At 36.3% G+C, this 24,461-nt stretch overlaps 1 protein-coding gene across 6 annotated transcripts in view; it reads left to right on the forward strand.

The window, feature by feature from the left end:
- Nucleotides 1-24,461, forward strand: part of RBPJ (recombination signal binding protein for immunoglobulin kappa J region) — a 227,640-nt gene that overhangs the window by 180,769 nt on the left and 22,410 nt on the right. For all 6 annotated transcript variants that reach the window (XM_043871439.1, XM_043871438.1, XM_043871440.1 and 3 more), the window contains 2 exons: nucleotides 6,571-6,609; nucleotides 17,917-18,012. In XM_043871439.1, the coding sequence (XP_043727374.1) occupies nucleotides 6,571-6,609; nucleotides 17,917-18,012 (135 nt within the window). The remainder of the gene's footprint in view (nucleotides 1-6,570; nucleotides 6,610-17,916; nucleotides 18,013-24,461) is intronic.

Below are 24,461 nucleotides of genomic sequence, written 5' to 3' on the forward strand. Positions count from 1 at the left end.
GCCGTAAGGGAATGGATTTTGTGTCTCTCTTGTTCACTGATGTATACCAAGTACCTATACTGGGTACATACTAGGTGAATGAATAAATCTGAAGACAAAGATGGTATGTTACATATAGCCTTTTCTAATTAGCCTCTTCTGTTTTGGTGAGTAAATTGCTCAACAACTTTTTGGTACCTGTTGCTTTGTTTTTCGTATTTTATGTTAGCATAGGCTGTGGTGATCATGTATATCATCTATTTGTTAGTGGAGTGATCAGGTATGGATTCTTGAGGGTATCAATCAGGTTTCCGTATTTTTCCCTCGTTAAATGCTGTTTTGTTTCACTGTCTTGAACCATGATTCAAAAATTCTAGTACTTTTTTTGAACTTTTTTTATACTACTTAGAGAAGATTTGGTATGAAGTGAAGTGAAGTTGTTCAGTCGCGTCCAACTCTTTGCAACCCCGTGGATTGTAGCCTATCAGGCTCCTCTGTCCATGGAACTCTCCAGGCAAGAGTATTGGAGTGGGCTGCCATTTCCTTCTCCAGGGGATCCTCCTGGCCCAGGGATCGAACCCATGTCTCCCGCATTGCAGGCAGACGCTCCACTATCTGAGCCACCAGGGAAGCCCGACAAGTGTATAAGACAAGTGTGCTTTTCTCAGCTTGCTGTTCATTCAGTGTTGTATTTGCATGAAGTTTGACTTAATTAGGAGTTTGGATTGTTCATGCTCTCTTTGATGTTTCTTGAGTTAATTTATTTTAATCTCATTTCTGCATTAATCAGAAAACTTGTGAAATTCAAAATAATAGACGAAATTACTTCTAGTTCTACACCCAAGGGCAGAATAGTTTCCCACATGATTTGAGCTGGCTTTTGCATCTAGAAACTCAAAAGTTCTAATAGCGCTAGACAATATCCTAGCAGTGTAATTACTAAATTGTTCTATATTCAGAGTTTTTTCTTTTCTTTCCATACCTCACCTTTTGGTTTTTGACTTGATTTTTTTCATGTGAAGCATCTGTTAGCTAGAAAAGGTGTTAAGATGGTGAAGTTGTGATAACTTTATCATGTTTATCCTCAATATGTTTGTGGTCATATACTTCCGTAAAGATTGGTTAATATAGAAGAAATGTATCTGTTGTGGGGGAAACAAATATTACATGTCCGCCATGAGCAAAAAAGAAGTGAAAGAAATATGTAAAGTTCAAGTCATTTACTTACTTGAAAATTCTAATGGATTGGAGGATATGTGGGAATCTTGTATAGGTAGGAGGTATATTTAGTGATTGATGGAAACTTTTGAAAAATCTTCAACACTGCAAGGTGTATGAAAACAGATACAGTTATAATAATATTTTCCCTAACTCTATTTTGAGTAAAAGATCATTGTTATATTAGAAAGGGAAAGCTAGTGAAGTTAAAGTAAAATGAATTTGCTAGCCTAAAATTATACTTACAACATATATACTTTGGACAGTGTAAGCTTTCTTGAGCCATGTGTTATATGAGCATAACTAACTGATAATGGCACATAGGTTTGGTGTTTTATTCGTCAATCCCAATCTGAGGGAAAAGTATATAGATTGGAAGAGGAAAAGGATATAGGTGTAATCAACTTTACATAAGCTAACCTTTGCTTGTTACTTAAAAAAAACTCCAGAATTATAACTTTTTTTAAATACATAACAGGATTTATATTGTCATGATTAATCAAAATATGCTTTATATATTGTACATAAAATTTGAGAAACCTATTCATGCAAATGAGATATTGACAACCTATAGTATCAGAAAGATAAATTGGATAGCAGTGATTCTTTGTACAATGAGGAATTAACTCAGTGTTTGATAAAATCAAAGGTGTCCCTAGATAGTGAAGGATTTAGTGTTTGTTTTGCATTTTTACTTATATCATGCACATCTTAAGTGTCTTACAGAAGAGTGGTCTAAACTTGATTGATCCAATTTATTTCTGGTTTTCAGTTGTCAACACATGTCAATAGACATCTTGTTTTAAAAATAGATTAGAAGTAAAGATGAAAATTTTTAATTTAAAATTTAATTTAAAATTTAAAAAAGGGAAAATTCATCCCTGCAAAAGGGATGAATAGGACTTAGTCTTTTATACTACTTAGAGAAGATTTGGTATGAAGTGAAGTGAAGTTGTTCACTTTAATAAGTTAATTTAATAAGTTCAATTTAATAAGTTAAATTATTATCAGTCTCTGAGTAATTGTTATCTGACTTGTCATTTCTGCTGAAAACTGGTTATTTTGATTGTATAATATAAATACTACATCATGAATTTTCTTGACTCACTCATGTTTAAAGATGGGCCTTCTTTCTGCAGAAGATAATTCCTGAAGTGTTATTGTATAATAATTCCTGTATTGTACATCAGATCAGTAAAGGAAAGTGGCTTTTGATAAGTAAAGGGTGCATATAGTATCTTGGTATAAGTTGACAGTTTTAAATATGTAAATCTATGAATTTAACTGAATAATTAGAATCTAGTTCAGTTGTTAGCTTCAGAGTTATGCATTGTGAACCTACTAAACACTTTTATGAATTATCTCAGAAAACTCCTTTTATTTTTAATAATTAAATTTACTTATTTTTAGTTGAAAGATAATTGTTCTAAAATATATTGTATTGGTTTCTGCCATACATCAGCATAAATCAGCCATAGGTATACCTATATATGCCTTTCTCTCTCTCTTGAACCTTTCTGCCACCTCTCTCTGCATCCCACCCCTCTAGGTTTTTACAGAGCCCTAGTTGGAGTTCCCAGAGTCACACAGCAAATTCCAATTGGCTGTTTATTTTACATACGATAATATATGTTTCTGTGTTACTCTGTCCACACATCTCACCCTCTCCTTCCTGCCCCCACCGCCTGTGTCCACATAAGTCTGTTCTCTGTGTCTCCATTGCTGCCCTGCTAATAGTTTCATAAGTACCATCTTTCTGGATTCCATATTTATGTGTTGATACATGATGCTTATTTTTCTCTTTCTGACTTTCATTTTGTATAATAGGCTCTAGGTTCATCTACCTCATTAGAACTGACTCAAATGCATTCCTTTTTATGGCTGAGTATATTCCATTCTATGTGTGTACCACAGCTTCTTTCTCCATTCATCTGTCAACAGACATCTAGGTTGCTTCCATGTCCTAGCTATCGTAAATAGTGCTGCAGTGAACATCGGGGTACACGTGTCTTTTTCACTCAGGTTATATGCCTAGTTGTGGGATTACTGGGTCATATGGTGGTTTTATTCCTAGTTTTTAAAGGAATTTCCATAGTGACTGTATCAATTTACATTCCCACCAACAGTGCAAAAGAGTTCCCTTTTCCCCACACCCTCTCCAGCATTTATTGTATGTAGATTTTTTGATGATGGCCATTCTGACCCTTGTGAGGTGATATCTCACTGTAGTTTTGATTTATGTTTCTCTAATGAGCAATGCTGAGCATCTTTTCATGTATTTATTAGCCATCTGTATGTCTCCTTTGGAGAAATGTCTGTTTAGGTCTTTTGCCCACTTTTTGATTGGGTTGTTTTTCTGGTATTGAGTTGTATGAACTGCTTGTATATTTTTGGATATTAATTCTTTGTCAGTTGTTTCATTTGCTATTATTTTCTCCATTCTGAGGGTTGTCTTTTCACCTTGTTTATAGTTTGCTTTGCTGTGCAAAAGCTTTTAAGTTTAATTAGGTCTCACTTGTTTATTTATTTATATTTATTTCCATTATTCTAGGAGATGGGTCATAGAGGGTCTTGCTGTGATTTTATGCCATTGAGTGTTCTGCCTGTTTCCCTCTAAAGACTTTATAGTTTCTTGTCTTTCATGGACGTCTTTAATCCATTTGTGTTTGTCTTTGCATATGGTGTTAGGAAGTGTTCTAATTTCATTCTTTTACATGTAGCTGTCCAGTTTTCCCAGCATCACTTACTGAAGAGACTGTCGTTGTCACATTGTGTATTCTTGCCTCCTTTGTCAAAAGTAAGGTGCCCATAGGTGCGTGGGTTTATCTCTAGGCTTTCTATCTTCAGGAGACCCATTTTATTACCCTTCTCCCATTCTATTAGATGCAGTAACCATTAGCTTTAATGAGACCGGTAGAAGTGTGATGGCTTATGCATTAAAGAGAGGATTGAGTTTACAGACACTTACTGGAGATGCTTTATTATACACTGAAGAAGTGATTTAATCTTACTATCATTTATAAGATTTCTTACCTTCAGATAGCACCCAGATAGATAGAACAGTGCATCATTTTGAAATACTGTTCAAGCTCAACAGGCAAATCTCTCCTTCATGTTTTCTATGGGGGCAGGAGTGATGTTGCACAAGCATACCATATGATTGTTGACTTCATCTAATGGGAAGTTCCAAAAAAGAATGTAGACAGATATTTGAATCAACATTCAGTTGATTTAATCTGATTTTTAAAGCATTTCAGAGTACCAGAAAACAAAAATTTGTTTTTGAATTTTGAGAGCAGTGGATCTTACTGGTCATATAATAGACCTGTGTTAAATTATGTGTTAGATTCCAAAGGATGTGTGATGGTCAGAGTTATTAGCTAATATGGTTAGTAGTATCATGATTCTAACTGAAAAGTTTCATCTCATTTGTTAGCTGTGTCTCTCTAAAATTTTCACAATTTTAAGCTCTTAGATTCTCTCTACAGTCTTTGCTTCTCTTTATAAAGTGTGACTCTGTTCTTAAATATATATATGCAAAGAAGTAATTTAAAGATTGTCTTAAACTTTTTGGGCTTTGTAAAATATACTAAATCCCACCTAGTGAGGCACTTTTTAATTTTTAATCATATGCTGCAATGGTAAATTTAATCAGTCTCAAAAATGTAAAAAAAAATAAAAAATCTTCCCTGTGGAAAGTTTCAGGAATAGATTTTTGCCTTTAATTCCATAATTGGAATTCACATCATAGATTGATTAGCCAGTAGTTCAGTGTTTTAAAACCTGTGCCCTGCAGCAGCTTTGTTATATTACTACTAAATCATTGTGTTTAAAATGGGCTATCCTGTAGGATAAAAATCAAAGAGAATTACTTACTATTAATCCTTCTGACAAAAACTTGGGATTATTTACTCATTTTGGGGTGCTGTTTCAATTAAAGCCACTTTTCAGTATTTTAGGGTTAACTGAAATACCAAAATATTCAAAGTCACAGATGGTAATTTTTTATAAACCAAGTTCGTAAACAGTGTCATAGAACATTAAATTATTCAACAGAATGAACTACATGGGATTTTAAGACTTTTGTCATCAAGTTAATAATTGTGTGAAATACCACAAATACAGTAGAGAACTCTTAAGTCCAAATTAGGCTTCTCAAACCTATAACTGGTTATGAACAAGTCACTTAACCTATTTATAACTGCAGTGTGGCTTTAAAAAGAAAGAAAAATTCTGTTGATCTTTTTCTTCAAGTGCTGTGTACCTCTAACATGGCTTTCAGAAGACCTCATTTTTTATTTCAGAGGAGACAAGAGGTCATCACATAAGGATTAGTTTCTTCTTCCTCTTATACTTGTTTATTAATATCACACTTGATATCTTTAGTTATTTTGGCTTAACTTTAATAACTAGAAAACAGTAATAATTACTAACATTTACTAATAATTAATAACTCCAGGCGTTCCAGGTGTTCTGTGTCTTCTATGTATTAGTTAGCACTTTTAATCCTTCAGCAGCTCCTTGAGGTTAGTACAACCACTTTTGTCAGTTTTGCAGATGAGGGAGGAAACTGAACTAGAGTCAGAAAACTTCAGGGCTGCACGGGAAATAAACACTAAATCATAGATTTGAACTCAGCTAATCTTACTCTTGGAGCCTCTCTTACCACCCATGCTGTATTCTAATTCCAGCCTAAATTGTGCTAATCCTTGCCTGTGCGTTTCTCTTTGTCCTCTCACAAACAATGTTACTGTCTTTCAGTGGTTCTATGCTAGAATATTTAGCATATTTCTTTTTGAAGGGCCACATGTTATAAACTAATTAATGAGTCAACATCAGGGCTTAAATCTTAACTCTGCCTGCCACTTAGTTTACTTTGTGATATTGGGCAAGTTGCTTTCTGCATCTTTAAAATGGGTCGGTATGTGCCTTCCAGAATTATTTTATAATGGTTAAAAAGGGTTAACAAAAGCTATAACATAATGCTTGCCGCATGGTAAACATCTGAGATCCACACCCCCGTGGGCTGTGAGGGATTTTTTGAGTGCTACAGGTTATGTGAGACTAGAAGATCGTCTTTTGTTAGGTGTTTTAGCAGGGTGTCTCTGGGAAGTACCTGCTATGCTCATCTAGTCAGTGTAACACACACTCAGCATGTGGATGTGTCAGGCCTCCCTAGGGTCTGTTGTTTAGAAACAGTTTTAAAGTCTGTATTTTGTTACTACTGAGTGTTGGTGTTTACTGGAGGATTTCTTTTTACAGTGGTCTTTAGTAGGGTTGAAGTATAAGTCATAAAGGAGGTTTCATGGTACCTAAAATACTGTGGAGTGTGTCATATAGCCTATTTAATTTTTTTTTTCTTATTTCTTCTAGAAAATTTGGCGAGCGGCCTCCACCTAAACGACTCACTAGGTAAGCATTATATTAGTCTTTTACCCAAACATTTTATGAAAGTGTTAGATCCTGTCATTTTGGAAATTCTGTTAGGTTTTATTGAAAAGAAGTTATTCACATAATGGTATCTAGATCATAAGCCTATTTGCATCTTCCCTTGCTTGTATCACCCCCTTTTCTCTCCTACATAAAACAAGATAAGATGATACAGTTCAAAGGGAAAATGAAACCTTTCAAGAGTTAATATTGAGTATTATATAGTTAATGTAACAAGGACTACAGCATAAAGATGGTTTCCTTTATCTAGTTTCATTAGCCAGTCACAGTTTGTTGATTACAACTGGGAATTGAAAGATACTTAAATGCTTTTAGAAAGAATTTTAGAACAGATTTTATACATTTTAATGAGACTATAAATATTATACTGTTCTAATTATATAATTTTTACAGTGTGCATTTTAACTACACATTAAATTTAAAAGTGTTAGTCCTGAAAATACTTAAAAAAATTTCTGATAGCCAGTGATTAGAAAGTAAAAAGTAAGATGCTCAGTTCCACAGCTATAGTCCTGGAGATAATGCTACCCTGCCTTGTTAATATCTTTCAAGAAAATTGTATGCATGTGTAAACAGAGACTTGTCTTTTTTTTTCTTTTTAAAGTCTAGCATCATACTCTACCATTGTTCTGTTAACTGTAGATCTTCTACCTTGCTCTCTGTAGTGTCTTCATAATTTTTCATTGTCTTCCCACCAGTCTTTATTTAATTCACACAGATTGCCATTTGGGTCATTTCCACATTGTTGGCATTATTAAAAAAGCTGTTTCACTCAAAGAATGATGGGGACGTGCCAGAAGGACGCACAAAGGGAGCTAGTTTGAAGAGGCTTCTTTTAGCCAAATCATGGACACTTTGGTCATCAAAATAAATAATGACAATAGTAGATTAAAACCCATAAAATAAAATGACAGTTTAGAAGTCTACACTGAGTTAAATAATTAAATAAATAGAGGAAAGGAGGTAGCTTCCCTTTACAGAAGAATTCCATCTAATAAATGTAGAAGGAATGATGAAACTAGGAAACCACACGTTGGCAACCACTACAGTGATAATCATTTCATGCTAACGTCATCAGTGAATGTTTAAACTACTGGTTTAAAGTCTGATGAGAAACAGGCTTTTTTATAGTGTACAAGCGTATCTCACAAAATATGTGTTAACTATAAAGAGAACAATAGTAACATGACAGTGAGGAAATCTGACAGACACCACCTTAATTAAATGTTCAAAATTAACATCACCAATAATGGACAAATAAATTCCACATGCATCATGAAGAATCACAGTATAACTTTTGTGTGATTCTTCCCAAAAATGCATAAGCTTAAATCTAAGGTCAAGGAAACCGTCAGACAGACGTAGATGGAAGGACATCCTATAAAGTAAACAGCATTTACTCTTCACAATGTTTAAGATTATGAAAAATAAAGACTGCAGAGTACCAGAGTAAAGGAACCCCAAAGGTCACAACAGCTAGGTTACACGTGACAGATTTAACTAAACTGGACCAGGAACAAATTTTTCTTTTGCTCTAAGGATGGAGTTGCCAAACATTTTCTCTAATGGATCGGATAAAGTGTTAGGCTCTTTGGGTCACACTGAGTTTGTTGTGACTTTTCAGCTCTGTTCTTGTGTCCCCAAATCAGCCATAGACAATATGTAAATGAGTGGTGTGTCTATGTTCCAGCTCAGCTTAATTAAAATAACAGACAAAATGGAGACTATCCTGATTTGGCCTGAGTTCAGAGTTTCTCAACACTGCTTCACACTTCCGCCCCCCAGTAAAGAATATTAGAAGGACAGTTGGAAACATCTGAATAAAAATCTATTGTGGAAGTATTGTATTAGTCATAATTGCATTGTGATTGTATAAGACAATGTTTTTTGGCAGTAAACACAAGTATTTTGGGTAAAGTGGTTTTATGTCTATAACGTGCTCTTAAATGGTTTTAAGAGCATAATATACAAATATGGTAAAATGTTAACATTTGCTAGTCTGAGGGAAATGGAGACTAGGAATTGTTTGTACTACTTTTGTAACTTTATGTCTGAAATTCAAAATTTAAAAATATTTTTAAGGCATATTTCAGATCAAGTGGGTTGGGAAAATATAACTTACATCACAGGTCCATGTAAACATATTGTCAATTACTTATTTTTATATATCTTGAAGAAATTCTACTGGAATTTGTTTAATTCACATGATAGGCATTTTGAAATGTAAAGTTTATTAGGTAAATAATATTATTAGATAAATATTTTCATTTCATTACCAGCAGCAATAGTTTTGAGTGACTCCTAACAGTAAGATATATTTTGATGAATAAATTAGTTATCTCCATAAAAATAGCAATCCGCAAAATGTATAAATACTATAAATAAATATAAAAAATGGTAATAATATAATGAAAGGAGATTTTCCTTTCCTTAAGTGTATACAATGATATAATTAGGTCCCATCTGCTTTATCATGGCTTTCCATTTACACTTTAGCAGTTTTCCCTGGTTAGAAAATTTTAATAGCTTTTAGGACTTCTGCTTCTGGCCAAGATGGAGTAACAGGGACTGGAATTACTCTTCAGCTTGAAACAGCTAAAAACCTGGACAAAATATATGAAACAGCAGTTTTCAAGATATTGGACAGCAGGCAAGAAAGGACAGTGACCTTTGAGAGACAGGAGACAAATGAGGTGAGCCCCAGCTTAGTGCCTGGAGTAAGTTTCCAGTGTATGATGTATGAAGGGGAATCCAGCTGGAACTGGTAAGCATCTTGAGTTGTGGAGATGAACTGGGAATGTAAGGAGGCTAATTAAAGTGGTCAGAATTCTTTGGGCAGAGAACTGGAGAGGAAAGAGCTTTGCAGGGTTTCAGAGATCTTTAGAGGGTCCGCTCTAGTCTTGAGCTGAGTATTGAACAACACCTGTGTGAGTAAACTACCCCAGGCTGGGGGAAGATAAACCTAAAGAATTAGAGGAAAGAATTCCTAGAGCTCTCTCAGTTCTTTGAATTGTGCCTGTTGCCAGTAGTCAAAGTGGGAAAAAAATCTCATCATTCACAAGTGCATCAACTAGAGCATTCAGAAGAGTTGTTTCAGTGGTGCAAAATGAGGCCTAGACTAAACTAGGTGCTCTGGTTTCACCTAAAAACCTTAAGCAAGTTTGAAAGGATCAAACATTTTCTAAATAACTTAACTTAGAACTAGAACAAAGCTCAAGAATATTTAAAGAATGGAAAAATATCCAGCACTCAGAAAGGTGGTAAAATTCATTGTGTCTTAACAAATGATCGAAATAACCAGCCATTAAAAAATGTAGGAAAATGGTTCATAATGAGGAAAACCAGTCAATTAAAACTAACCCAGAAATGACACAGATAATAGAAAAAGGCATTAAGACGGTTAATTATATTTGTCTTCTTTATGTTTAAGAAGCTAAGATCAGGACTGTATAAAATTTTTGTCAAAGGATAAAATGGTAAATATTTTTGTTTTTGTGGCCTGAACAGCCTCTGTTGTAACTGCTCAACTTTGTTGTAGCACAAAAGTATCCAGAGACAATGTCTAAATGAATGGACATTACTGTATACTGGAGTATAACTTTATTTCTGCTATAGGTGGTAGGTTGCATTTGGCCTATAGGCTGTAATTGCAGATCCCTGAGCTGGAAGAGAGAGGGGAAGTTAAATAAAGGACATGGAAAATTAAAAAAAAAAAAGAGAAGATCCAATTCACATTTGTAGAGAAGAAAACTAAACTATTTAAATGAAAAAGTACACTTGTGGTATTAATCACAGATACATGCTATTGAAGAAGAGATTAGTAAACCTGAAGGCATACCAATAGAAGCTATCGAAAATGAAGCACACAGAGAAAATGTCTGAAAAAGATCATTAGTGAACTGTATTGTATTTTCAAATGGACCAATACACATGTCATTGAAGTCGTTGAAGGGGAAAGAAAGAAAAAGAAAGTGAAGTCGCTCAGTCGTATCCAGCTCTTTGCGACCCCATGGACTGTAGCCTGTCAAGCTCCTCCAACCATGGGATTTTCCAGGCAAGAGTACCGGAGTGGGTTGCAAGAGTTAATGAGTGAAAATTTTCTAAATTTGGTGAAAACTATAAAATAAAACAACAGTTCTAAAATCCAGTGAACCCCAAGTGCAAAAACTGTTACCTTTTTTTCCTGGAAACACATCATCATCAAACTGCTTAACCTCAGTGATAAAGAGAAAATACTAAATGCAACAGAGAAAAATGATACATCATATACAGAGGAACAAAGTTAGGTAGCATGACAGAAGTTTTTCATCTGAAACCTTGCTAGGAAGAAGAGGACAGTGGAACAAGAGTGTTAAAGTTCTCAAGGGAGAAAAATATGGCAACCTAGTATTCTAGACCCAGCAAAGGCAAAAACAAAGACAGTTTTCAACATAAGAAACTGAAAAGGAATCAATCATAAACAGGCCCGAGCTGTAAGAACTGCTAAAGAAATCCTTCATGCAGAATGATAAGGAATTTTGTATCTCTGGGCGTGTATGGAAGTTGGACAGTTTAATTCAGAGTTTCTTTCTTTAAAAAAATAACCTTAAAAAAAAAATAATCTTTTAAACCTACCCTATTCTAATCCCTGTCTTCCAAATTAAGCAGTAGTTAAAAAAAGTATGTTGTTATTTAGAGGATGATCTTTTAGATAGTGTTCTAAAAGTACTGTTTTACTGATACAGAGTCAATATTTTTTATTAAGTATAGTTAATACTATATACTGTTCAGCATTTCACTTTTTAAAAATACTACATTCTTCTGGATATATAGATGAATAGATATGGTAGGAACTGAATGCTAACTTTCAAGGGCATCCCAGTCTCTTGAAAATATCCCCTTAATGTGGATCACAGGTATAACTGACTTTACTTAACTGTGGATTAAAAACACAGAATAAAACAGGTTTTATACTGAGATACAGAAACAACTGGCGTGGTTTTCTGTGGCCTTTAGTCAGTTCAGTTCAGTTGCTCAGTCGTGTCCGACTCTTTGCGACCCCATGGACTGCAGCATGCCAGGCCTCCCAGTTTTTCTCAAACTATACTCTGCAGCTCTCTGAAATGTTTGCAGGTATTGGGCGTATGTGTGGAATTACTTAATGCAACAAAAATAAGTTTCTTTACCAGCAGACAGTTCATGTTGGAACCTTTATTATTTGGATTTGACAAGTGACAAAAATCCAATTTGCGGAGTGCAGAGACTGATCCCATTGGTAAGGGTGACAGTTTAGACCTTCCATCTTGGTGCGCCGCTTTTCTCCTTGAGTATTTAGGATTGGCTCTGGTTAGTTCCCAGCTCAAATGCCTTCCCCAGAGTCCCCAGCCCCCAACACACACACACACACACACGTCAAATGCCTTCCCCAGAGTCCCCAGCCCCCAACACACACACACACACACGTCAAATGCCTTCCCCAGAGTCCCCAGCCCCCAACACACACACACACACACGTCAAATGCCTTCCCCAGAGTCCCCAGCCCCCAACACACACACACACACGTCAAATGCCTTCCCCAGAGTCCCCAGCCCCCAACACACACACACACACACGTCAAATGCCTTCCCCAGAGTCCCCAGCCCCCAACACACACACACACACACACACGTCCCCAGCCCCCAACACACACACACACACACACACACACACACACACACACACACACACGTCCCCAGCCCCCCACACACACACACACACACACACACACACACACACACACATCCCCAGCCCCCACCACACACACACACACACACGTGTGGTTTAAATCACTTACACACCCTTTGGCGCAGTCATGGCGGCTTAACTGAATATGGTGAGGAAGTAAGGGTCCTATTTTCAGATGATTAGGAGTTAGCACCATTAAGGACATTCTTTTTCGGATTTTGCTTGCGCTATAAAAGAAGTACACATTTGTAAAGGAAAAAAGAGTTGGAAGGTTGACAAAATGATAGTTTAACCATGTCAAATTATAATGGCATTTGCCATGATTTCATTTTAGTAAAAATATTGATAAAAATTTCTGCTTTTCTAAATATTTAAGCTAAATGTGTTTTAAGTAAGTAAACTCAAAAATAGTTGCTCCATGCTCTTCTTCAAATAATTTTTAATTGGCTTCCATTCAGAATGAATATTTTGTAAGGAATTATGGAATGAAATAAAGAATACATAAACTTCAGAACTTGTTAAATAGTAACTGTTATAACAGATTATGAGTTTCAGCTTTATTGTTACTGTTTTGTTTTTTTTTTAATAATTCAGTAATACAAAGTAGTTATTCTACTGGTAACGTTCTTAGAGCACCTATATTGTTTTCAAATGATAAAATTTCCCTCATTCTTTCTTCAAAAGACATTGGATGATTTTCTCATCTTCCTGTTGGAAGGAACAATTTTGGTTTTCTTTAATCCACTTTTTTTCAGCCCAGGTGAATTGCCCCACCCCTCTGGTATTTGGCAATATCTGGAGACATTTTTGGTTGTCACAAATGGAGGAAAGGTGCTATTGGCTTCTAATTGGTAGAAGTTAGAGATAACTGCTAAACACCCTCCAATGTACTGCACAGCCCCCTCACAATAGAGAATTGTTTAGCCCAGGATGTCAACAGTGCCTAAATTGAAACCCTGTTCATTTGAAGAAACTCTACTCTGTTTGAGTGAAGAGCATATGGGCTGTCACTTCATGGGTTTACTTTTTAATTGTGTTTGAGTATATTGCCTTAATTTTTTATAATGGCTCTTTAAGATTTCAAAATAGAACCATCAACCTACAATTGCCAGAGAACATAATTTTAATGTTTGATATTCTATTAACAAACTGGTGTTTTTCTTGTTGAAGAAGCTATATGTTAAATTGTTGTTACAGAACAACTATTATTAAAGTTTTCAGGTGCTTTTTCAAGAATTTGTATTGTAAATATGAAGGGAAAAGACAAGGAAAACTGGTGCTATCTTGCATTCATCATAAATATGTTGAGATCTGTACTCTTGTCATGATGATATTGTGAACAGTTACTTCCAATACGAGCAGCTAGCATGATAACCTGCGCCTGGGAGGTAATGGGCTCTCAATAAATCTTTAATGGGAAGATGGATAAAAGTGTAGCTTACCTGTTATGCTTGCAAACACTCGTACCTTGCAAGTCGGGTGAAATACCTGATCCTTCACCTCCTGGTCCTTTTCAAGTTTTCCGTCAAACTTAAGTGGAAGTCTTCCAACCTCTACCTCCTGCCCCCTTCCTCCTGCTCTTCTAAGAAAATAATAATAATAGGTAGTGTTTCCTGACCCTTGATATTTGTCAGTTTGTGGGGATACTTAATTTAAAATATTTTTCACAATGTGAGCTGTTAATGTCATTTTTTTAAACAGGTGAGAAAACTCAGGCTTAGTAATTGATAAGAGTTAAGATTCAGACCCTGTTTCATACCAAAACTGGGCTCATAACCAGTGCAAAATATCTAATAATATTGATTTTGTCTTCAAGGGCCAGACTGCCTAAGTTTGAATCTGGAGACTTCAGTGTCATGTTGGAAAGTTACTTAACTGTTCCTCCATGTCTAAAATGTGCCTAATAGTGTGTCTTAGAGGCTTTGCATACTGTTTGGGATGACAAGGAGAAAGCCCTGACATCTGACACACTAAGTAATTACGAAATAATACAATAGAGACTATAATGCAAGTAGAATTCAGTGCGGGGAAATACGTTTGAAATTGTTTCTTAAAAAATTTTTTTTCAAGTATATTGCAACTATTCACATTTTATGCCAGTGACTGGACTTCTGTGTCAGTTTTGTCAACATATTGACCTTCTGGCTTGGCTTTTCTTCCCTTATCCCCCTTGCACACTGGTCAGTCACGTGACTTAGTAGCCCCTCAGATACTGCACTATCCTTATCCTCTCCACGCCACACCACTGTCCACTGCCCAGCATGTTTGAGAATGTGCTGTATTCCCTTGGAATGTTAGCGGGAATTGTCACTATCATTTATGAATTTCAACATCAGCCAATCCTTCAATACAGATTTTCAGTCATTTACATTGTCAGCTTCTTTCTCCATTCTCTAGAGAGTATTTTCAAGTATCAGTAGTACCTGTGGCCGCCTTCTTACCTGTTAGGCATCACAGCAGGCTCTCATTTTACAAAAATTGGTAAGGCTGTTGGTTAGCTGGTGGCTGACTTCTTGCTAAAATTAAAGAGACTTACACCTCTGCAGCATCTCACCCTCAATTGTTACCTTCTTTTGAGGTTGTCTCCGGCCTTAACATCTAATAGACAGTTTCAGTTCTACCCTTACTGGTTCTTCTTCATTTCCTTTTATACGTTTTCTTCTTGACATTCCTATCACTGTGTTTTCTTTCTGAGAGATTTCGTTCATTTCCATGTCTTTGGATGTGAGCTATATTCCAATGAACCCTACTTTTCCAGCCCAGATCCTTCTCTGGAACTACAGGTGGTTATTTCCAACAACATATTGAATACTTCCAGCTTGGAGTTCTGGGGCATTTCAGAGTTGACGTTTGTCAAATATAATGGAACTTATTATACACTTCCCTTTCCTGAAACAGAAGTCTTAAAAGTTGTCTTCTCCTTGTACTATCTTCTATTACCTCTTTCTTAGTGTGTCAGCCTTATTTCGAGTTTTCCTCTGTTCTTTCTTAAGTCCTTTCCCTATTTCACCACTAGAATTAACTAAAAAAGAAAACTGACTGTATGTCTTTAAAAAAAAAAAACTCAAGATCTCAGGTTGCCTTTTGTGTACATTGAAAATACAGATTCCACAGCGTGGCGCTTTTATTTTGATTGATTTTGTTTCTTTAGTTTTACCTTGTGAGATCTTCAATCTTCATTACTGCATGTGGGATCTTTTTTTAAGTTGCCCGCATGCAAAGTCTTGGTTGAAACGTGTTGGATCTAATTCTGTGACCAGAGATCAAACTCCGACCCCCTCCTTTGGGGTTGCAGAGTCTTAGCCACTGGACCACCGGGGAAATCACAGCATGGTGTTTTTTTGGTAATGGGGTTTGGTGGCTCAGATGGTAAAGAATCTGCCTGCAATGTGGGAGACCCAGGTTCTATCCCTGGGTTGGGAAGATCCCCTGGAGAAGGAAATGGCAACCCATTCCAGTATTCTTGCCTGGAAAATTCCATAGACAGTGTAGCCTGGAGGGCTGCAGTCTGTGGGGTTGCAAAGAGTTGGATAGGACTGAGCAACTAACACTTTCACTTTGGGATAAAATTAAATAATGATCTTTCCCCAGTTTCAAAGAGATGGATTTTTTTTTTTTTAAGATTTTAAGTTTTTTTCTAGGTATTTTAAGAATTTTATTACCTGCTATTGCTTTTATCATCATCTATCTTAGGGTGGTATTTGAATTAACTTTTATATTTAGTATTTAATTTTTTTTTAAGATTTATTTATTTTTGGCTGTGCTGGGTCTTTGTTGCGGCACATGCTTTTTTCTCTAGCCGCGGCAAGTGGGGACTCTTTATTGCAGTGCACAGGCTTCTCTTTACCGTGGCGTCTCTTGTTGGGGAGCACGGTCTCAGGGGCACGTAGGCTTCAGTACTTGCAGCACGACTCGGTGGTTGTGGCTCAGGGGCCCTAGAGCGAGGGCGCAGTAGTTGTGGCGCATGCGCTTGGTCACTCCGCAGCACCGGGATCTTCCGGACCAGGGATCGATTCAGGGTCCTTTATTACCTCTGCCCTCCTTTACATAGGTACTCCCTATTGGAACTTTTTGGTCATACCTCTATTTGACCTATGTATTTCATTACAATTTGTTTTCCAAATGTTTTACTGTCTTTACTGGACTTTGAGCTTTGTTCCTGTGGTAAGGATTAATTCTTAATTTATTAGATTCCAGCGTTACCTTTTCTGCCTAGAATTAGTAAATGTAAACACTGTCATCTAGATTATCTAGTTTACCCACAACCACTCTATTATTATGTCAGCATTATTCTTATTACCAGATACAGAAACCAAGCTAGATGAGGTTAAGAGATACGCCCCAGGCCACTTCTATTCTGAGTGCTACAAGTGTAAATTCCCCACGTTTGATAACTTACTACTATTCTACAGGCTTCCCTAGTGGCTCAGACCGTAAAGAGTCTGCCTGCAATGTGGGAGACCCACATTCAGTCCCTGGGTTGGGAAGATCCCCTGGAGAAGGAAATGGCTACCCACTCCAGTATTCTTGCCTTGGGAAATTCCGAGGACAGAGGAGCCTGGCGGTCCATGGGGTAGCACAGATTCAGACACAACTGAGCAACTAACTCTTTCACTTCACTTTTCATTAATCTATAGCCATCCTCTTGTACATTTGTCTTTTTACTTATAAATAAAATAGTATTCAATTTATTAAAAGTGCTTCTTGATGATTGTTTTTGAAGCCCTTTTGCTTTAATTTTGTAATGTGTTAAACGTCTTAAGAATTAGGATTCTACTGATTAAGATATGTGAAAGTTTGATCTGTGTAGACCTTGGGTTCTTTGTATTCTATTGTATTGCTCAGCAAAATAATTGATAAATATTTTTAAGACATTGAACTTTTTGTACAGCATTTGTGTAATAAATGGATAGTTGGGGTACTTTATACCTGAAACAATTAACATTGTATTTTTCCAAAATTTAATTGTTTTTCCCTAATTTGAATTACCCTTTATTAAACTTTGTGTTTAGTAACATCGTTGAGAGTAATTATGAGTTTGTGTATTAATGATAGCCCTTTCTTCCTCCTTTTGTAGGGCTGTTATTTTAAGAACATGTAGTAATAAATTTGGATGACCTGAGGATTTCTTACGGTTTTGTATTTGGTGAAAAACACTCATTCCAATAGCTGGAGGAGAGGGGCTAGTCTTAGTTGGTGAATTCAATTATTAAATACAACAGTATTGCACATGATTAATTTTGCAAAGGGTTTAAAGCCTAATAAGCAATGAACTTGGTGTTTCTACTTACTCTATAAATTGTAATTGTGGTTTAATTGAGTTATATCATAAATTCCTATAGTGAGGGACATTTCTTCTTTACAGAGAACAAAGTATACTGTTGAAGATGAGCAATATTTATTTCCTCATTGTATAATATTTTTAAAATTTAGTTATGGTTTGTTTTGCTTTATTTTCATTTTAGATTTACTTGTTTGAAATGCTCTTAAGCATTGTTTTTACAGAACATAGTAATATTCCAAATCTTACCCCTATAATAGTAAATATTTATATTTTATTTTAGGGAAGCTATGCGAAATTATTTAAAAGAGCGAGGGGATCAAACAGTGCTTATTCTTCATGCAAAAGTTGCACAGAAGTCATATGGAAATGAGAAAAGGTAAGATTATTTTTTCTGGTGGATAGTTAATAGTTACCACATGAATTTGCAAATGATGTATTGGTATGCAGGTAAGAGAATGGTTCTATTATTGGGTTATTTGCAAGTGCAAAGTGAAAAGTACAGGATTTGTCTCTATTGTCTCTATTTAGTACAGATCCTCTGGCTAAATCCCTGATTTCACAAAATGAAATAATCCCTAATTTTTATTCAGGACTGCGTGGTGTTCCCTAAGTACTTCTGTGGTACATTAGCTCATTCAAAAAGTAGTTTTCCTTTTGGTGCAAAATGTAGTTTTATAAAGAAATATGACCTCAGTATTATCATTTTTAAAAGAAAAAGGCTTAACCAAACCCCAGAATTGAATTATGGAGTGGTTGTAAAGAAGAGTACTCCCAGCGCTTTCCACCGAGGCTGTGTGCCTGTTCAGCTTAAGGGAGAGACAGCAGAGTGGATTGGTGCCCGTGCTCTGTGAGTGTGGCCTTACAGAGATGACCTGTGAGTCAGATTAGCCAGAATTAGAGTGTAACATTTTACTATTTAGTGTTTGCCTTAGTATCTTTTAAATTTCAACATTTTTGGTGTTACTTGTGGGTTTTTGTTACTTAGTTTCTAGAATTTTCCTGTTAATAGTTTCTCAAGTCTTTGTCTTTCAGCTAGCATTTTTATGTTAAACATAAAATAACATGCTTTGGTGGACAAGGCTGCTTGTGGAGGAACATGAAAGATTTTTTGGGTTGGCTCGAAAGGTAATAAAACTGAACTGGAAGAAGGAATGAAAACTCAGGTTTAAGTATTGGATTGAAAGGAATGAGTGGAGTCTTTGTGAGTCCACAAAATCTTTGTGAGTTTGTGAGATAAAGGAAATCTTAGCTTATGCATAAGAGAAAGGAAATGGAGTACATTGATTTAATGTGCTAAAAAAATTTTAAATAGTCTGTTTCTCAAAGTCCTCTAAATCTGAATTGAAACTGTTTAGTTGATAATGTTATCATCAAAGAGGATGAGAGCTGAAAACAGTATTTGGGACTCATATTGTCAAGTGTGCTTTTTTAGTTATTCAAGTTCTCTAAATTTCTGATTACTCATGAAACTTAATCATCTGATTCAAATATTAGAAGTAGTTGGTACCTATGGTTTGGGACATAGAAACCAAATCAAGATATTGGCCCTTTTTTGTATGAAGTTGATACTGGCTATGCAGGTCTCCCTGCCCTGTGACATCATGTAAATTATAGGAGACGGTCTTTTTTTTTTTTTTTTTTAACTCCTAAGCAAAACAAACCAAGTTAGTACCTTATTACTTGAGATGGATCTCAAGGCCAGTGTTGCACCTCATAGTGAGACTGAAGGAGGAACAGCTTCCCTTTTCCCAGTCATGATCTAGACATTGTTCAGGAAATGCCTTACATGTTTTAAAGTTTTAATCCTTAGAAGAATCTTGTAAATAGGAATGCATTAGTGAGGAAACAAAAGATCAGAGACTTTAGAAATGGGATCGTAGACAATAGAATAGAAAATACTAGAGATCTCTTCAAGAAAATTGGAGATATCAAGGGAGCATTTCATGCAAGGATGGGCATACTAAAGGACAGAAATAGTAAGGACCTATCAGAAGCAAAAGAGATTAAGAAGAGGTGGCAAGAATACACAGAAGAACCATACAAAAAAGGTCTTAATGACCTGGATAGCCACAATGATGTGGTCATTCACCTAGAATTGGACATCCTAGAGTATGAAGTTAGGTGGATCTTAGGAAGCATTGCTGTGAACAAAGCTAGAGGTGGAGTTGATGGAATTCTAGTTGAGCTGTTTAAAATCCAAAAAGAACATCTTTTTTTAAAGGGTTGTGCTCAGTATGTCAGCAAATTTGGAAAACTCAGCAGTGGCCACAGGACTGGAAAAGATGAGTTTTCATTCCAGTCTCAAAGAAGGGCAATGCCAAAGAACGCTCAAAACTATCATACAGTTGCTCTCATTGCACATGCTATATAGCAAGGTTATGCTCAAAATCCTTCAAGCTAGGCTTCAGCACTACGTGAACCGAGAACGTCTAGATGTACAAGCTGTGTTCCAAAAAGGCAAAGGAACCAGAGATAAATTGCCAATATTCGTTGGATTGTGGAGAAAGCAAGGAAGTTCCAGAAAAACATCTACTTCTTCTTCATTGACTACACTAAAACCTTTGACTATGTGGATCACAACAAACTGTGGAAAATTCTTAAGGAGATGGGATTACCAGACCACCTTACTTGTCTCTTGAGAAACCTGTGTGTGAGTCAAGAAGCAACAGTTAGAACTGGACATGGGATAACGGACTGGTTCAGAATTGGGAAAGGAGTATGGCAAAGCTGTATATTGTCATCCTGGTTATTTAACTTTTATGCAGAGTACATCATGCGAAATGCTGGGCTTGATGACTCACAAGCTGGAATCAAGGTTGTCAGGAGAAATATCAACAACTTCACATATGCAGATGATACCATGGTAATGGCAAAAAGTAAAGAGGAACTAAAGAGCCTCTTGATGAAGGTGAAAGAGGAGAGTGAAAAAACGGGCTTGAAACTTAGTATTAAAAAACTAAGATCATAGTATCTGGTCCCATCACTTGATGGGAAATAGAAGGGAGAAAAGTGGAAGTGGTGACAGATTTTATTTTCTTTGGCTCCAAAATCACTGCAGACTGACTGCAACCATGAAATTAAAAGATGCTTGTTCCTTGGAAGAAAAGCTATGACAAACCTAGACAACCAGCATATTCTGAGAGCTGGACCATAAAAAAGGCTGAGTGCCGAATTGATTCTTTTGTACTGTGATACTGGAGAAACCTCTTGAGAGTCCCTTGGGCTGCAAGGAGATCAAAACAGTCAGTCCTATAGGAAATCAGTCCTGAATGTTCATTGGAAGGGTTGATGCTAACGGTCAAGCTCCAGTACTCTGGCCATCTGACTCATTGGAAAAGACTGATGCTGGGAAAGATTGAGGGCAGGAGAAGAAGGGGTCGACATAGGATGAGGTGATTGGATGGCATCACTGACTCAATGGACATGAATTTGAGCAAATGCCAGGAAATAGTGAATTACAGAGGAGCCTGGTGTGCTGCAGTCCATGGGGTTGCAGAGAGTCGGACACGACTTAGTGACTGAACAACAGCAGTGAAAATAGAAATAATTTAACAAGCTCATCATATAGCTGCTCACCTGGGCAGTGTTGCTTTCCCTCTCCCCACCCATGGATTTTTGAAGATCCATTTTAGTACGTTTTCATTCATTTATTAACTCTTCTTTTCTTTATTTCTGACAACCTGTTAGATTCCAAGTACTATGCAAAAGGCTCTTTAAGCCAAGAGTTTTAAAAGTCGCTATGTCATTTAATACTGAAGTGGGTAACTGAGACCTGGTGGAGATACAAACAGGGAAGAGCTTCTCAAAGTCCCAAATAAGATTCCTGTTTGCTAGTCACTGTTAAAAATATAAAGCTATAGTGGCTTATCAAGTTAAAATAGGTGATTTAGTGATTATCTTTTATTATGGTTGCATTTATTTTCAATTTCTTTCTATTATTTGGGTATTGCTTAGTGAATCTAAAAACCTCAGTGAAAGGAAAGATCAAGGAATCTAAGCTTCTGACTCCAAAAAATGAAAAGATTAAAAAAAAAAAAAAGCCAGAGTAACTACTTTCTTAAATTTACTGGGTTATTAACATTTCCAGAAGAGACATGGCACTAGTTTTATAGTAAAGGCAAAAACTTCTAAAAATTACTGATTTTTAAAAAGTATTAGTAGTCAGGGGCTGCTAACAGAGGCCAGTCTCCTGGGTGATTGTCAGGGCTTCTTACTGGAAGAGGTCTTGTCCCTTACTGCTTGGTAGAGTATAGTAGAAAGAGGAAGATCTGCTTGCTTTCTTGTTGATCAGATTCAGGCCTTTCTGAAAAGCTGCTAAGTTTAGGCATGAGGTAACCTGGGGACATGACCACAGTCTTCTTGGCTTACAAAATAATTCCAGTGAATGATGCTAGAAATATTTGAGCAGGAAGTTTTATCCTAAAATTTAAATTGTTCTGAGAATTCACTTTTGTGCCTAATAAGGAATATTTCTTTGCTTAATACATTTGGTATCCCACTTATGTTAGTGGTTAGTTTTAACCTTTCATGAAGACGTTCTTTACAAGATTGAAAAATAAACTTTAAAAATTATTTCGTCTAGAGGAAAATTTCCATTAAAGATATGGAAATGCCATTTGATGTATTAGCATTTCTTCAACTTGGTGTTAAGGGAAGTATGAATAATAATCAAGGGGTAATGATTCTGCCAAAATAGTCAGATAATGTAAATGATGTGTTTAGATTTTGTCTAATATTATGTATTGGGCTGAATAAAAAGACTTCTTTGAATCTGTAAGGTATTTTCCAGACCTCATCTTATGATTTGAGGGAAAAGTTGTTGAATCATTCTCTGAAAATAAAGACTGATTGTTTGACTTACGAAATGAATAAAATCATAAATGTGTGCGTATCGCCACCAAGTGGTAGATAGAAGCATTGTGTGCCTAAGTTGCTTAGATGGAGCTCCTGGGAAAGATGAGAAAATAAAGGCACACTGTTTAATAAAATGTGCTTTCATAGCAGCTGTTAAACTCCGAAAGCTGACCACTTGATTTCAGACTTCTCACTAATTGTTTGGTACACATTAACCATCTGTCCAAGTTAAAAACATCGATTCACATACTACTATAAAGGTATATAGTTAATTTTTCTTCTGTTAATTAGGTGATATTCTTTCCTTCCCTTCCTTCCTTTAATTTCATTTGTCTGTAATTTTTTAATTGATGATTATCTTTTGTTTGATTATTATATTACTGCAGAAGTCTCTGGAAATGAAGATTTGATTCATTAGCTGATTTTTTTAGGGGGTGGCAATATTGGGATGTTTAAAATATGATTTCATCATCACATAGAAATGAGATATCTTAATGTTTATATTGGATTTGCTACTTTCTTGCATCACAGCTTTTTTTAAAGTAGTTGTAGAGTTGATGTAAAACTAACGCTAGTTTAGAGACGGTTGAAGACTCTTCGTTTTTCTTAGGTTTATTACATGACTGGAAAGCACTTTCAGTATAGAACCTTAGTCAGTGTTGTAAAGTGATAAAGAATTTCTTGACAATCTTTCTGATTTTATGCCCTGTTGATTTCATACCACTTCATCACAGTACTTTTGAGAAAACCGGCAGTGCTGAGTCATTTGGGCTTTCTTCATGGCTCAGCTGGTAAAGTGTGGGAGACCTGGGTTCTATCCCTGGGTTGGGAAGATCCCCCGGAGAAGGGAACAGCTACCCACTCCAGTATTCTGGCCTGGAGAATTCCGTGGACTGTATAGTCTATGGGGTCACACGAGTTGGACACGACTGAGCGACTTTCATTTTCTTTTTCACTTTCACTGAGTCTTTAACAGTTTTAGGTCTTTTTCCAGATGTGAAATAAAAGTATCTTCTGTGATAACTTGTTGGGATTTGATTACTATATTTGGTACACTATACTAAATGCAGCAAGTTTTATAGCTGGTATACCAGTTTACTAAGGAGACCTAGTATTTGTCAGTGCTCAATAAAATACTAATAGGAGATAAGTTTTCCAAAATTGATGGCTTCTCAGCTTCCTAATAGTGTGCCAGCTAGGAATTTGAGTCTGTGCCATGGTAAGTATTGGGTGGTTCCCAGCATTAGAGGCCAGAGAGATCCCTGGTATAGACTTGAATGAGCAAATTCCAGAACTTGCCCAGCTAATCTAGGCATCCCTCCAAATTTGGAGTGACCTGGAGCTGAGCCCAGTGCCTCCGCTGTGACCTCTGTGCTCATGGCAACAAGGAGAGTATCCAGGCAAAAAAGCCGCTCTGGTTCCCTTCTCTTCGCTCAGAAAAGTGTGAGAAGACCCTCAGAAGGTTTTCCTCCTCACTCAGCCTAACCCTTTCAGCCTGCTAGGTCTACTTCCCTAGCACCCCTGGCTTCGTACGTATCCTATGGTCCTCCTCCTCTGTACTCCAGCCACGCTGGCCTGTTGTTTCTCTGCTGTCTCTTTCAGTCCTCCCTGCTTCAGAGCTTTTGTGATTGCTGTTCCCTCTTCTGAAATGCTCTTCCCCAGATACCCATGGGTTTAGGTCCTGACTCAAGGTCACTTCCTTTAAAAAATTTTCCTTGGCCAGTCTAGTCTTTTACATTTTTAAGTACCCCTTCCTTGCTTTATTTTTTTCCCTAACCAGCTAAAGTATATATGTTGTTTTAGTCACCTACATTTTAAAAATTTTCTTTCTTATTAGAGTATGAGTTCCATTAGGACAAGGATTTTTCTTTAACTACTAATATTTTTCCAGTGCCTGGTACAGACTAGGAATGTAGTAAATTTTTGTGAATTAGTGAAAATTAAATAAACCCAGCTCACTTCTTATAAATT

Source organism: Cervus elaphus, chromosome 17 (genome assembly GCF_910594005.1).
Source record: "Cervus elaphus chromosome 17, mCerEla1.1, whole genome shotgun sequence".
NCBI lineage: Eukaryota > Metazoa > Chordata > Mammalia > Artiodactyla > Cervidae > Cervus > Cervus elaphus.